At 35.2% G+C, this 17522-nt stretch overlaps 1 protein-coding gene across 1 annotated transcript in view; it reads left to right on the plus strand.

Annotated features, from left to right (window-relative positions):
• The window catches only part of sca (scabrous), a 29012-nt gene extending 11645 nt beyond the window's left edge, over window positions 1–17367 (plus strand). The window contains exons 2-6 of the mRNA XM_053768419.1: window positions 759–924; window positions 2395–2562; window positions 12732–13190; window positions 13303–13503; window positions 13779–17367. Coding sequence (XP_053624394.1) covers window positions 759–924; window positions 2395–2562; window positions 12732–13190; window positions 13303–13503; window positions 13779–14495 — 1711 coding nt within the window. The 3' untranslated portion in view covers window positions 14496–17367. The remainder of the gene's footprint in view (window positions 1–758; window positions 925–2394; window positions 2563–12731; window positions 13191–13302; window positions 13504–13778) is intronic.
• The last annotated feature ends 155 nt before the right edge of the window (window positions 17368–17522 follow it).

Consider the following 17522-nt stretch of genomic DNA (forward strand, 5'->3'; position numbering starts at 1 on the left):
ATGAGTACAAAGTGTTGGCGGAAGGCTGGTTGCGGAGACACGGTGCTGGTCGCCATCGTTGCATAACGATGTATCCTGCATCTATTATTCTTTATAAGCCCAGTTCACGGCTCAAAAGCTTCAACCCCTAACCGCTTGACGGAAAATTGATGGGTTAGGTATGGTCGATTCGCCATAGAAGTCATATTATTTATTAAAAAAAAAGTGGCAAATTGTCTGAAGAATCAAAAACAAACCTTAATTGACGGTGGCTAAAGCGATTTTTTAAAAGCAACTCTTTGTGAGTTGCTTGTTACGACAAAACATTGAAAAATACTATATCTACAAGGTTTGTTTTTAAATTCTCTGAGCTCAAACTTATTTTGATATTGTTCAGTAAGCATAAACAAGGTTCTTTGTCAGCGGATTTGTAATCGAAATTGTAACGACCGACAACAGAAATTTCATAATAGATTATACTTCTGACTATACTTCTGTATTATAATCTATTATGAAATTTAACTCAATCGTGGATTAAAATAAATATAATTAACGACAATGCTGTTTAAAGACTGTCTAAAAATATCGATAAAATTAAAAATATAGTAGGGGCAAAATATCCCAACAAATTAATTATTTTCTATATTTTAACGCACTAATACATACATCAAAGTTTGAAGTAATTTTAAATTTTAAAATCTGTCTGGGCTGATGAAAATGTACTAGTTGCAAAGGACGCGATATTCAAATAAAAATACTAAATCAGATCTTCGTTGCAGGGAACTGACCACTCTGCATTCTTCCGGCAACCACGAGCGAAATGAGAAGATGGCGCTGCAGTGGGCGAAGACGTCTATGAACGAGCTGAGGCTGGAGATGAAGGAGATCGGCAGGAGTATCAACAACTCCGCGTTGCTGCGACAGCTGCATTCCATTCGGAATGAGGTGAGAAAGAGTAGCTACTTATTCGTTATATTCGTCTTTGTTATTCCAAAGAGACTTTATTTGAAAAATATGCGACTACAGTATTTCCAATCTGGTGTTAAAACTTCATACTAAATGGAATATTGTTAATATTAAACACCAAAAGACCAAAAATAAAATATAGTCTATCTCGTCTTGCCCCTCTAGAAGTTTCAGAGAAGTCTAGAGTAGTTTTAGGCAATACGTAGAGGTTTACGACAATAGTTTATTTTCAGTAAAGTGTTTAACTTAAGTACTTAATTAGGATATTACTAGCCTCGGCAGACGCCGCAAGTATGAACCATCTCAATACTCTGACATTGCATGGGGCGTAGAACACTGTGCGATGTGAAGAAAATGGAGAAAGCCAACCCTGGGATCGGATCTCACACTAAAAAAACTCGAATAAAATTAAGTAACTGTGAAAAAGTTTGCCTAAAATTGAAAAATGAAGGTAATTGAAATCGACAAAACTGTTTTATCTATTAGTTTTGACTTAACTTAATATTCAATAGTAGGTACCTCGCGGTAGCTCAAAAAATAAAAAGTAGAAATACATCACTACAAAATGAAAAGCAAAGAATATTTATGTATAATTACAAATGTATATTAATATTAACTGTGTCAACAGCTACTTAAAAATAATTAAGTGCCTACGCCGAAATTGAAATCGATTTTTACAGGTGCTAAACAAGATTTCGCTATCTTGAAGAAGATCCAATATCTTATTATGTATCCGAATATTATTCTATTATTAAACATTACGCACAATTACTATTGTTTATTGAAAATACAAAAACTTATTTCACTATAAAAATTATTGGATTTGTATTATTTGTACCACAGGAACCCACATATATATTAAAATGAACATTCCTAGAACATAGTTCATTGATTAAATAAGAACGGGATAATAGTGGAATCTTGGCGTTTTAATGGGAAAAGCAATAAATTCATATATAATGGGCAGCGACGGGATTCCTCAGGGCGACCTCCTGGCACCCAATGAATTTTATACGATATCAATTTCTCTGAATGAGGTGAGAGATGCATTTAACAAATTGGTTTAATTTTAAAGTCCAACTTTTATATATATACAACTTTTATAACATAATATATATATATATATATATATATTTGTACAAAACCATTTATTTATGTTGCGAGTTTTTGGAAAGTATTTTGTAATATTTGATCTTGGTTAATTTCTCTCTCATGCGTTTTCCCGGTTACATCCACAACCCAGCTTCGAAGCCCAAAGTCCGGTTTGCGCCTGCATAACGTGACCATTCCAGCACAGGCAAAGATCTATTTATTTATCAGAGTTTATAAAAAATAATTTGGACACTCATAGATCTATTCATATATGCTTTATTAAACGTTCAAATTGGGTTAGTAATGTTTATAAATGTGAAAATTTCAGCAATAGTGATGAGATATTGTTGCCAACAGCTGAAGCAGGCTTTGATGGAGACCTCGGATCTGGCGAAGCTGGCGCGGACGCAGGAGGCGCGCGTGGACAAACTTGACGGGGAGGTGGGCCGCCTCCGGTACGAGGGTCAGCAAATGAGGGCCATGATCGCTGAGGTCAGGGGACACGTCGCCAAGATCACCAAAGAGGTAGGACTGTAATTACAGCTACTCAGTGTTTGCTGCGTGTGCTTAGATTAGAACCATTCTACAGGTATACCGTGGATGCCGTGGGAAGCAACATATACCCTTGGCACTTGTCAAGCAATAATAGCGTTTCCAAAGAGGGTTAAGATGACTCGTCAAGCCAGTGGTAAAGATACATCAGAATCTGCAATTTTGTGAAATTTATCATAAAACATCAATATTGAGGAGACCTTAATTACATACAAAACCTTGTTCAAAATGTTGTTTGAATAGCATTCAGAAACTTCACTGGACTGGACGAAAACTCAAAACAAACTACAGCTGCGAATTTCAAATTCACAATTTTCATTATACTATTTTTCATTCTCATAAATTTTCTCCACGCCTGTTTACAACTTTACCTTTAGCTCGTCGGTAGGTTTCTAGCTAGGATTTGCTTAATTAAGTATATGTGGTTTGCTATTGTGAGTTTTTTTCACAACATTTTTATATTTTACTATTCAAATTAACTTCACGGACTTTAGCACCCTGGGGGGATTTTGTGATTGTTTTCACTGTGTGACTTACCTAATAGATTTCTTTTATGTTTAAGTTTGGAATTAGTACCTACCATTTTCAACAGGTATAATGGCGGTTACTTCTTTGTAGTATTATATACCCTTTAAAATTTTGCGTTGTAAGTTTTGTGAGTGACAAAATTGTTGTTCTTACATTGGTATACTTACACGTGACACACTCATTATCGGAGCCCTCTGCGGAAGAAAATGTAAACGTTTTCATTCAGTAATTTTCCTATCTCTTGGTAAGGCGACCCGAGATTGGCCAATTATTTAAATTAAAGACACATTCCGTTGTAATTTGACGAAAGCCTGACTGGGTTAATTATAACCCAATAATTAATTTATAACAAAATAACCCAATTTGTTCATGATGAAAAACCATAATGAAGTTTTTGGAATTTATTTACGGTTTTTGCAATTTACTTACCTTTCACACGATATATGACGCTAATTTCGGTGTTCAAAATCCCCACCCTCAATATTATATACACAATTATACGTATTTTTTAATATGCAGGGCAAACAAAGAAAATCTCCTCATATAAACATCCATTGTTGTGGTGTCTAGTGGCGGGTCGGGGGGAGCGGAATGAAATGAAACTTTCTCGGACGGAAATGAAGGATGTGAGCAAAAGGAGACTAAGGCTAGACGCACATTCACCGCGACTGACTGCCTTATAGCGGCAATTTCCTTGGAACATTCTAAAAGGAAGGTTCCTTTTAGAAGTAACTCGTGTATAAGCTATTGCAAGGTTAGTTTGCAAGTTACAGCTTTGCCTCGTTTAGTTGCCAGATTGAGAATCGATTGAAAATTTGTGGGATTTATAAGTTTAGCGCATTGAGACCGACTTAACCGGGTCTTTTATTAATACAGCTTTCAATAGTAAAACTATATTTTACCGCAGTATACATACATCAGAAAGTTTTTATCTAATTGGAATAGGACATCGAGCAAATGAAATATTTTTTTACCGGAAATTGATAAATAGTTAGTGTAAATATCGATTTGCTAGCACTCGCTGTGCGCGGCCGCCGCTGCTCAGTTATCTGTTTGTTTGTTTTAGATACTCTTCAGTCGCCGTGCAGGTGTGTCAGTACATGTAACATTTCAGATAATTGAGTGTAAATATAAATAAATGTAGTAAATATACAAAACCTACTTGCTAATAAGCTTATGTTTAGTTTATCTAAAATCTATACTTATGGTTAAAAGTATATTTAAATAAAGACACCACAAAGTGCAAACAAAAATTGAATTGCGATATTCGTTATACCTATACTTGTCAGTTATTCTTATTGAGCCTAGAAATAGCTGGAATAGGACGTCTCTCCTCCAACCAGCCGACCCGAACTCTGATATATTATTTTTTGCCTTTATTGTATCGCCAATGGTCTAGTAGCGGTTCGTGCGCCAAATTTTTTGTAAACAACCTCATTGGTTGCGTTTGGTGCGTTTACGAATTAAGAAAAAGAAACTGTGATTACAGTAGGTAGCTTTTCGTGCGTCCAGTATTTTAATCATTTGATTAAATTGCGAGGTTGCGTTTCGTGATCTTTTTTTAAACTAGACCGATAGGTAGCGATGTTCGTGCGTCGGGAGATTTTGATAAACAACATTGTCAGTAGCGTTTCGTGCATTCAAGATATTTTGATAAGTAAAGATGCATATGTTGATACATCAGTGATGAACATGGAGTTAAAAGACTGTTAGACGTAGACAAATAATTTCACTATCATGTAGAGTTACGTTTAGTTTAATAAAACTTCCTTTTAATTTATACGTAAATATCTCTATTGAAATAATAAAAAAACAATCAGGTTTTAAAAATTGTTCAATGGAATAACAAAATAAGTACCTTTGTAGTTTAATATTGCTTTGTGTTATAAGTTAGGTACATACTTTTGTTTAAAAAAATGTACGACGTCTTTCTATAACAATATCACAGAACAGCTACCTATCGGTCTAGTTTTAAAAAAGATCACGAAACGCAACTTCGCAATTTAATTGAAATTTGATTAAAATACTGGACGCACGAACCGCTACTAGACCTCGCGACCCGTTGCCGATTTAAATTGGATTCCATTTTCATCATGTTCTGAAGTGGGCCAATAAGAAGTTTTTAAAGTAAAATTAATTCTAATGCAACAGCACAGGACTTATATTCGTCCGTTGTGGTTGTAATAACAGGTGATATCACTTCACGGTGTGTGATCGTAACCGCCGCGAAGGACCGTTGGGCCGCTTTTTACTGGACATAAGTTATATATTGTCTTTGAATGTGGAATGATTCCGGATTTAATCATTTCTTAATTTTGTAAAAAGCAGACTTTGAAAAAAAATAAACCCAAATCCAGTTCATTGAAGCTTTTGTCACAAACAAATAGGGATTTAAAGAGTGCCATAGGCAAAACCGTTCCCTTTTTTCTTTTCTATTTGTCTCTCTGTTATCTGTCTCGAACATAATTTCTTATTTACTGAATTTTAATCTGTAAGACTGACTGACTGACAGACAACGTACCTACAGCCGAAATTTTTGTTTGTCTGTACGTTTAATCGCATACCACGCAAAAACTGCTGAATGGAATTTGGTGTGATATTCATAGTTGTATAACATATGCTTAGAACTTAAAATCTGGTATAGGTTTCATCGCGATACGCTTATTGCTTATAACCCGAGATATTTTAATAAAAAGTAAAGTAAGTTATTTTAATATTAACAAATAAAAAGAAGAAGGAAAAGAAAATGAAGAGAAAGTAAACTTAGATCTGATATATATTTCTTATTTTCTAATATTTCTTTGTCCACCAAGTCTTCTCTCTTCCGTGCTTCACCGATTTTGTCAACGTTCCCATCACAGAGACTCTGACCTTGGATCTCACATCCGTTCATTTGTCCTGGATCACAACTGCATACAGACTAAATGACACGGGAATCTAACCAGTTCTTAACCTCGCGATCGCGAAGTTGAAAATAATTACACGACCATTAATATTTTTGAGCGTGAATATTATAAATGATTGGCGACCATATGTTTTTACATCATTACATTTACATATTATAAAATAAACCTCTGCCGCATCTGTCTCTCTGTTCGTGATAAACTCAAATACTATTTCTGAGGTTTAGGTGTATCTATAATTTATTACGTTTTTACCCGAGCGAAGCCGGGACGGACCACTAAAGTTTCAAATATAAACAACTGCCTGACGATTGCGAAGCGTTACTTTTACAAATCTTTGCTATATATTCAGATCTACGACTTGAATACGACTCAAACAATCGGTGAGTATGCAAGTACTTAATGATTGTACTAAAACGTATAATAGTGTCCATTTGGCGTCCCTTACATCGCGGCAGCGCGCCACCTGCTGCATTCATTTGCTGCACGCTGCATATGCATATGGCTCGCACTACACCTGGTACACTATAAAGTACCATTGTACCAGTTTTTCAACTTACTTGCCGATTTAATCAAATGCAATTTATTTTTAATTTATAGTTAAGTAGTCTTAAATTTTTATGTTTCTTACTACTTTGTGTTTGATATAATATTTGCTTTAATAACGGTGAATAACATTACCTACATTTTAAATAAGTTGGCCAAACATGTTACGTATCTCAACAACGTGTGAGTCAAATAGAAAAAATAAATATTTGTTAAATCTACCAGGTAATTACCTACCTAATAAAGATATACTACCTATTGCTAAAATATGACATAGTATGGTGAAATGAAAATAATATCGAGCAATAATAAAGCACACTGATAATCTTTAACAACAAACAAATTGTTAAATCGAAAACAGATCCATTGAGTAATACCTAAGTAGTGAGAGTCGATTGATAATATAATAGGTGGGCAAATTCAGAACTGGGAGAGGCGCGCCCGGGGGAAATCATCGCGTCTACAATCCGCAAAGAACTTATATAACGAAATGCTGAAGGAAAACACTTACCTCGCACATTCCTATGCTTTTCACAGATAGTCCTTGTGGAGATTATAATACAAATAAAATAGAAGCTGTATTTTTTGCTGAACATTGGAAGAATTAGGATGGGGAGGAAATCGCAAAATTGTATTCTGGCAAGTCGATTTCTGAGAGCCTATTTGGGACCTATAATGCTTTTCCGATCCCGCCGGTACAGCAATAAAATACCTACTAAATAGCAGCTGTAAAATGCTTTTTGAGATCGGGATTCGAATTCACATAACCAACACGCTATTTCCATCCAGTGATTGATTTTATTCCCTTACTAGCTTTGCTCGCGGCCTCGCACGCGTGTATTTCAGTTCTTAAAAGGAATCGAAGTAAATTTTCAGTTATTCTTTTATCGAATACGCGATATTGGTACAAGATTGGTAAAATTTATTTATGACTACGATTCAAATTCGTATCTTTTGTCATCTTTAGTTCAATTCCCCGTTACTTGCTACTATTTTCGCTTCGTGTATTGTTCCGAAAGTTGTCCTGTCCCCTTTTCCTGCAAATTGTCCCATGTCGTTTGCCGTGACGTGCCCAATCCATATCCCGCTACGTGTCCTTCTCCCGCTCCCCGTACCACGTGACGAACATGTCATGGACCCGGACCTCTCTTCAAAAATAATAAAGTTTTGCATAAATTTCCACCCCAACTTAATTCCCTTAGAGAAGCAATTTTCAAAGTATAGTTATTGCGTTATTATGTTTTACTAACTATATATAGTTACCAACTACAGATTACAATCAAAAATTTCATGTGACTCACTTCAAAAATGACGATGCTTCATACAACCTTGCAACCCTTATTTCAAATTAAAAACCATTAGAATGTAATTTTCGAAATCGAATTAATGTATTATTATTTTTTACAAACTACAAATGTAAATTAAAATTTCATGTGTCTCACTTCAATAATGACTAAGTTTCATACAAACCGGCAACCCCTATGTCACCCTTTTAGGAATGGCATTTCGAAATATCCTTTTTTGGCGGTCGTCTCCTAGTCACAATCTACCTTCCTGCCAAATTTCATCTTTATGGGCTCAGTAGTTTTCGAGATATCGTGATACATGAGTGTTTTTCGCTTTTATAATATACTAGAGACCCATCACTGCTTCGCTCAGACATAAACCCTAATAAATTATATATATTATTATAGGGATATAGGGACAGAGAAAGCAACTTTATTTTCATATTATGTAGTGATAGTGATAGAATATCCATTCTAGATAGATATATCGATTTATTTATATAAAAAGTCTTGTTTAAACACGTGCGCGTTTTAAAAGTCTTGATGGCGCCATCTATTATGTTTATGTTCAAAACTAAAATATAACAAAATTAAATTAAAAATTGATACCTTCTAACTATATCTATATCCGTCTTTCTTCAATAAAATAATATATTTATATTCTGTTTACACCTTTCTACAAAATTTTAAAGTAAATCGGCTCCGTGGATTGTTATTTTAATTTTCCCACAGGATCCTCATTTTTCGCGATGAAATGTCTATAAGATGTTAACCCGGTATTCTGTGGAATTTTTTGTGTTATGTACTGGCCATTCTTCAATTTTAATTTAGTTTTTTAATTATTCTAAGGGAACCTGACCATTTGTCGGGATGAAATGTATCTAAGATGTTAGCCCGGTATAGATATAAGGTACCTACGAGTACATACCAAATTTCAAGCAAATAGGTTCAGTAGATTTCGAGTGATACGTGTCCAGACAGACAGATAGACAGATAAAAAATCCAAAACTACTATATTTTCATCATCTATATCAGTAACTAAGTAGGTAGTATATTCCTTGAAAAATGGAAAAATTTTTTTTTTTTTACCTAAAAATTTGGCCTTTCTTCAATTTTGTTATATGTATTGACAATTTTATTGTATGTATTGATATTGATGATTGATGATGATATATTTTTTCTTAAAAGTATCATTCGGTGTATTGTCGAATTTTTATGTTCAGTAGTTCTCCTTCGAAGGTACGACTTTTACTTTTATTTGTCTTTAAAAGGAACTAAAGTTAACAACTAAACACACAAATATTCATAAAAGTAATGAAGATACCTATATTAGTAGACAGAAAATAAATCTCACCTAAAAAGAAGAGCTCTTCATGACCAGGGTAAAATAAAAAATAATCACTGAGAAGGGACAAATTTGCTTAATTAGCAAACGAAACGGAGTCTCGAAAAGGATTGAGACAAAGGCCTGTGTGTGCTAAATAATCCTTTAATCTGATGTATGCGGGAACCTCGTCATTCCTTTCACAGCTCCTGGGTTTAAAAGCAAGTTGTACAGCCTATCGCCCGGGAGCGACCATCGTTTATGGTGAAAACGAACAAAACAATCAGACAGGTGCCAACAAAAATTATACACACGGCACAGACATACGCCCATTTTAACATACAAATTTAAATTCGTAAGAAAAGTGATCATCTTCCAGCTGCCGCCGCGACTTGCTTTTGATTTGTTCTAAGTACATTGTTTAGGTATTTTGCAAAGATACTTTTAAATATAAATAATACTTAATAACGGTTTTCAAATTCACAAAGCTCAAATCTGACGAGTGATTACTTATGTGAAAAAAATATTACATAACATGTGCATTTGTATTTCCGTAGAAGCTTAGCTCAGTAGACTGACTATGACTGGTATGTCGACGGATTAAGTAAGGCCTAATAGATAATTATTGCTCTTGGGTTCGAATCTTGGATATTCAATGTGTACTAAACAGACATACATTTGCCTTTGATGCCTATGCAACACACCTCATCAGAGGAGAGTAGGTAACTTCGTTAGATCAATAACCGTAGTCGCTTCGGCTGTCAATCACGTGTTAGTCTTTGCCGATGATATATATATATACATATAGATCCATGCAATAATTTAGCAGGTAACTACTAGCAATGTAATTATTGCTCCGATAATATCATATGACATTTAATTAATGTATCACACCAAAACTATAATTTCTAGGAATATCTACTAAAATCAACCACAGGGGGAATTACACAAATATAAAAACATTCGTAGTTTGAATAATCATTTGTGTTGAAATGATGGCTGCCTATTTCTGGTTTACGGGAATAAAAAAAAGTTAGGGCTTATCCAAAACTAAAAAGGATAGTCGTTTACAATGAAACAATCGTTGAAAAACGTTGCGTTGTGAGATTTGTAGGATTTATTCGCTATGCCATTAAGCTTTGTTTTTATAGTGAATTTCAGTATTTAAAAATAATATTTTATTTGTTGTAAATTCGTAATACTAAATTCGCTTGTTAACTTCCAATAAATAAGAAAACAAATTGAAAATTCAGATAAAAAATAACTTAGGGATCAATAAGGAAAAACATCGTAGGTACGTTGTGTTTGAACATGATCTACTTCACTTACCTATTGTACATCTGGTTATGTATTCCGGATCCTTCGTTAAATCTGAAGAAGATATATGTCGGTAATCGACGGCTGCCTCTAGCATCTATTAATTTTGAATGAGCTTGAGATTCGTTCGACGAAGGTAAGTAGGCCTTTTCAAAGCAAAACATGACATCGTAAGCAAAATAGGAATATGATGTTCTTAATTGGCGTTTGAAATAAGGAAGATTTATTCATGAGGTATAATATCGTTGAGCTAAAATATCAATCATATCTAACTCTTGTTTGATTGGGGTCTACATTATTGTGTTATAGGAATCTTAGGGATTTATATTTCAAGTTGTTTAAAGTACAAGTCATAGTTTGTTTTAATCTGCCTAAAGTATCTTCTCAAATCCATCTTCAACACTCGGGGTAATATTAGTATAAGTATGTACACAGTGCACAGGGTGCGAAAAAATACAATTTTTTTTATACGACCACCGTGTTTGTCGTCTGATCTCTTTTATTGCGAATAATCGCTGAGCTGTGGCACAGGATGGATCGAGGCCACCGTTTGCATACAATGGAGATAACTTGTATCCACTTATTATAGCCGTGTGAACGATGAATATGACTGTTGAAGATCTTCACACCGCAGAACCTATATAAAATTGGGCACCAATTGGAATAAATCGTTTCACTATAGTCATTAAATATATGAATGTTATTTCAACAACATCTTATACACCAAGCAATTATTTTTTCTTTGCTTCCAGCAAACTTAATCTTATTCGGCTATACATATAAGCTGACGTTTAAAACGGCCAGAAATAATAAGACAACAATAGAAGTGAAAATGTGTCTGTTTGTAAATACTGCAATTGATGTTTAACATTTTCCATGTCAATAAGGCTTCGCCTCACTGACCCTGCATTATTCAGAGGCAAGCGGGCGTTTAGCGCTACTTCTGAGTTCGCATGCGAACCTTTGTGCGCGGCGCTATATGAGGACCATTAAACCGTTTATAAAGGAAGCTGCACGGCATTTTGAACTCTATTGTCTATGTCAGGAAATAAGCTCATACCATCGGTTACGCATGGATATACGCTCGGAAAAGGTTATAGACGTAATTATTCCGGCAATCGTGTCGCCATTGTGATAATTAGAATCTTCATGCAATATAGGTACCTTAATTTGGGATTACTGTAACCGTAGTAGTTTTATGCATGTCAATCAACTAAGAATTATTAATTATTAAAATATAGAAGACAAAAAATATATAATTTACGCGCCTGGCCCAATGAGCCACGAATTAAACCAGGGCAATTTACTAACATGATTTAAGTTTTCCAATAACTGCACAGTTTCCCTTCGAGACTAGGCTGGCGTAGACGATAATACAGTTAGGGATTGATTAAGGTATGCAGGCATAACTTTATTTGAGGTCAGGATGTCGTGTCACGTGGCACGTAACTCGATTTCGGTCGGGCCGGACGAGGAGAAACATAATGCCATTAGTTACTAATTAAACTTACCTAGAATATCTATTCATGTTTTAGATTGTGCTTAATTTCTTTTCATGTGGTGCTCCGACTGCGGCAGAATATGTTTTGCCTTGGTAATTCTACATGTACCTATCACAAATTTCATAAAAATTGGCCCAGTGTTTTAGCCATCCATGCGTAAAAAAACTAGAAAAGTAGACTTTCACACAGATTTTATGATAATGGTGATTATATCCGGCCGATTTCGGTCATGGCGACAACTTCAACAACTGGCGCTCGCTGGTGTGCTCGGCTCGCATGTGGCTTATAATATGACGAAATAAAGATATTATAATTGAAAAATGACAACGCTATATATTTGATAGAGCTACAAATCGAATGTATGTGACAATAACCTACTTAGTACTACTACACGTTAACTATTTATAATTTGAGTTTACTATCTCAAACTTTGTTGTTCCTTCCAAATATATTTATTTTTAATTCTTGGTAATTAAATTTTAACAAGGGAGCAATAAGGTGTAGTTTTCTAAAAAGTATTATAAGTACAAAAGTGCTTGTTATGTACAGTTTTACAATTAGTTTTCAGTTAATTTAAAAGTTTTAATCTAAAGTTTCACAAATTGTTAAGGAAAATGTGTTAGGTAAAAGTATTACACGTACCTAATGAAATATACATTTCAAAGAACATTTCACCTATAGGTGTAACACATTGTAGTCTCTTTTGACATGTATTTAACATTATTAATTGTTTCAGATGAAAACGAAACAACTCGCGGATCTGAACCCAGACTATAACGACGTGCTGGAGCCGCACGAGCAGAGAGCTGGCGAGCTGAAGCCCGAGCACAACCACAAGTATCGCCACAACAAAATGGTGCATGCGCAGATCTCGCGCCTGGCTAAGAGCCAAGACCAGCTAGATGAGTTTCAGCAGAGTCTTCAAACACAAATATTGGACGTCCAACGACGCATGGACCGCTTCGAGGAGCCCAACTGGAACCTCCTCTCGGCAAAAGTGGAATTCCTCGAGCTGGAAACTAAAGTACTCGGCGAAGAGTTGAAGAACACCTCACAAAAGATCTCGGACCTCGACAAAGTGCATACTTCCATGCTCGAGCTGAGGGAGGACGTGGAGAACATCGAAAATAAAGCCGATAAAATCATCCCTGAATTCCGCAAGGAGATATCTAAATTGGACATCAGCTTCGCCCAAGTGAGTACTCTTTATCAGTTAAGTTTTTATATGTGTAATTTTTCTACTTTTTTTTCATGTTTAGCAAGCAAGTATGGGGAAAGTATATTTATTGTTTCTATTATTTCCGTAGCTGAATGCTCAATCGTCGTACTTGAAGGAGGACCAAGAAAATTTGCGTCAATCTGTTAAGGCCATCGCTGTCAGCGTCAGCAACACTATCGACCGCGCCGAGCTCGATCGCCTCACCATGAAAAAAATCAACGAGTCTATCGCCGACTTGGAAACCAGATCCAAGCAGCATTTCTATCGCCTTAACGATCATATTCTGAAGGTGAGTGATATTATCACATGCATACATAATTTAAACCAAGAGTTGATTCAATTTGGCTCACTCACGCAAAAAGCTGAAACTTATTTATAGACTCGGGATCGTGTTAGTGCCTTGTGGGTAACTTCCATAAGTAAATATACTCTTAGATGTCAGTATGTCGCAAATTGAAATTATTTAAATTACTTCCTTTACATTTATTCAACGTGTGTCACAGGATAGATGAAATTTAAAATTTTGGTAGGTACTTATCGATGAATATGTAACCTTTTTTTCAGAGCGAAGCCAATAATGTTGATGGTAATCACACAGACATTATGCCTCTTCCCGAGTTAATTGATGAGGTCAAGGAGCTCCAACCGGTGCAGCGTGAGTATGAAGATTTGGTGAACCAACTCCCCGAAGATTGCTCAAGCATCTCGGGCCCTAATGGCGTCTACATGATTCACCCCGGTAACGGACCCATGGACACCTGGTGCTCTAATGGCAGTACACTTTTACAACGCCGCCACAATGGAACCCTGGAATTTAATAGGAAATTTGGAGAATACGTTAGAGGTTTCGGCACTCCAGCGGGCGAATATTGGGTAGGGCTGGAAACCATGCACCAGCTGACTGCTAGGAATTGTTCATCGATGCGTTTGGATATGACTGACATTTATGGAGGCTACTGGTATGCCCAATATGATCAGTTTTATGTAGGAGGCGCGGACTCTGGCTTTATTCTTGAATTAAGCGGCTTCAAAGGTAATGCAAGCGATGCTTTTGAATATCAAAACCACATGGAATTTTCTGCTATTGACCGCGACAGGGATGTTTCCAACACACATTGCGCCGGGAACTACGAAGGCGGATGGTGGTTCTCTCACTGCCAGCACGTGAATATCAACGGCAAGTACACCCTCGGCTTGACCTGGTTCGACTCTGCTCGCAACGAATGGATCGCTGTGGCCACCAGCGAGATGCGCATGTACCGCCGCCCTGGCTGCTCTTAAATTCATCACGATTCTCAATCATTCAGCATCATTCAATTTCCACTATTTATTATTATAATAAATAGCTGACTTTTATCAATCATACCAAAGATAAAACTAGTAAGCTGTCGTACTTATTGTTTTAAGTAGTAAAGGCGAATGTAATCGTATTAAATATATATATCAGTGTGTTTCTTCTACTCACGTTCTTGATGTGCCCTTCAGCTATATCCTAACAATAGCGATCTTGCCAAGATGTTTCCGGATCACTGGGATAGATTGTAATAAAAACTCTTAGTATTAACGTGCGTCTGTTGTAACTGTGCGTGCGTTTAGCGTCATTGTTTCATCCTCCTTCAAAAGCGATTATTTTTATTATAAGAAGCGGGTGTACTGAGTAAAGGATGATATCTCCGAATGATGAATATATGATCCGTGCCCTTCGACTGCTTTTAGAAGTAATCATATCATGATAGTTGATGTTAAATTTATCGATGTATTTTAGAACTTTAATCCGAATTCGTATTTGAACTTATTACCATGTGTAAGTTATAGTAATATATTTAAACAATAAAAATAAAAAAAATACCACGAAATATTGAAGGTTCATTGGGTAAAAGCTGGCTTATATCGGAAACTTATTTTAACTTATGTACATAAGTATCTATTGTATTATATATTTTTAATTTTATTTAGATTTAAGTATAGATGTGACAATGCATAAAATGCATCAAAAATATTGAGCTTGCATTTTAGTTTACTGTAATCTTTAAACATTCCACTGATTTCACATTAGGCTGATTATTTCTAGTTATAACCCTTGTACATATATATGATTATAATTATATTACTTTTAGTAAAACTTGCATATTGCAATTTTATGTTAAGGGGATTGAGTCATTGAGCCATACAAAAGGAATTTTAGTGAAATTTGATACATAAGTTGAACACAGCCGTCAATAGCAAGGTACTCTTAATATAGGTTCCAGTAGTATGGTAATCATTACTGCCGTTTGATCTACTCGTGACAAGTCAAAAACTAACGTGTTAACTGTAGATGATGAAGCAATTGTACAATTCATCGACTGTGGTTAACACAGTAATGGAGTATGTCAATCATGCAAACCGTTCAAGGAAGTTTGTTTACACGATTGGTTGGACGATATTATTACGACGATATTAAATTCCGGGACTATTCTTCGCAGAATCTATTGGATGGATTTCGATGACATAACTTTAAGTATAAAAAAAGAACACCCGGAAATACTTCACTTTTTAGCAATTTTTTCAGAAACCAAAGCGTAGCTCTTCGGCATAGACAGACTAGTCAGTAAGTAATATCTTATTGACGGACTATGTTTTATTATTAAATAATAAATAGCAATTGCGTATCATTTTCGAAACAATCTAGGCTCAATGATAAGATGTCCTTATTGTTCTTTGTCTCAGAATTTACCTATAAGACTGTTCTCGCCAAGCTATCAAAATTAAGGTTTAGATTTATAGAATTGGCATTGAAGGCAAAGATAATTTATTAGTATTTATTAAGATTTCTTCGACTTGCCTATTACCTACTCGCTAGGTAGTAAATTGTGTCATACTTATCTGTTAGGGCTGGACTAGGCGAACGAGACAGCAATATATCTGATTGAGGGTAACATGTAAACTTCAATATTTCCTGAATTTATCAGTAATCTGGTCGGTAAATAAGGTTTTCAATTTATCTATGTCGATAGTTTGCAAGATGTATTAGAATAGTGTTAAATGTTACATAATAAGTTTAGGTAGTCCAGTGCCGGCTGCACACTATCAGACAACTCGGACAGATGCCTCGAATGAATGAATATTTCGTAGTTTGTATTCGCGGCCATGAAAAGACAGTAACATGTCATGAACTATTTGTGTGTATAGTGTATAGTTGGCATAAAACCATATTGAAGCTTGAAAAACACCTGGAGATCAGTTTTAGAGTTTCACCTTGTGTGCAGCGCGGATCTTCAATATCACGTTCGAATTAACTTGCCTAGAGAATTAACGCCGAACAATGGTGGAATTGAAGAATGGAACTCCAAGGGACATTGAAAAATACACTAATAATATATTGTACTAGATTAGCATCTTCATTATATAATCAAACTAAGAAAAAATAAATATCCTAACCATTTTACTCGTCACATTAATCCAGGGTAACTGCTAATATTGATACATAATAGTGAATGCAACATCGCAGTGCTTTCACAACACTTACTGCGACACAGTTATTGTATTCCCAGCGCGAAGCATAGTTGATCAAAAATATTCATTTTAGAAAATATAGTTGAAATTATTTATTTTCAGTAATTGCAAGAAATGCGGATGTAGAATATTTTACGAGCAGTGGTTTTTGGTTGAACATGTATATACAACGCTCGCGAAATGGACATGTTTGTCAGATTAATCCGACATTCGCGGTGAGGGTTAAAGTTTAGCGTCCGACCGAAGTTTGGTTTTGCCAAATTGCCAAGACCATTGGCCGAAGTAAATGACATACAAAATACTTAATCAGAGCAAAATTAGTAAGAAGTGGTCATTTTTGTTTTCAAGTTATTAATATAAATTGTACAAAACAAGTTACATAAACATTGTATTGTATTGTTTATTTGTTTAGCCAATATTCAATTAAATTTCTTTGAGTTGTCTTTCATAGTCTTTGGCAAATACCTAGATCTTCGTCAGACAATATTCATTTTATTAAAAGTTGAGTTATTAGCAGTCGCCCGCCTTCTGAGTAAATTAAGTGTATTTAGATCAGTAATCACAATTTTGCCCAATTAAATTGGCTAAACTTGGACGTATTTCGTAAACTCGTTGTTTTTAGGGTTCCGTACCTCAAAAGTAAAAAAAAAAAGAATCCCTAAGACTATTGAATCGATTGAGTTTACATTTTGACCTATGATCCAAAGACGGACAAATAAATTTTTAATTGGGGGTATTTTTGGGGATCCATTAATGAATAATTAAAGATCTTTAACATGTAACTCGTGATATATTGATTGAAAATGATTATTT

Source organism: Plodia interpunctella, chromosome Z (assembly GCF_027563975.2).
Source record: "Plodia interpunctella isolate USDA-ARS_2022_Savannah chromosome Z, ilPloInte3.2, whole genome shotgun sequence".
In the NCBI taxonomy this organism is placed as follows: domain Eukaryota; kingdom Metazoa; phylum Arthropoda; class Insecta; order Lepidoptera; family Pyralidae; genus Plodia; species Plodia interpunctella.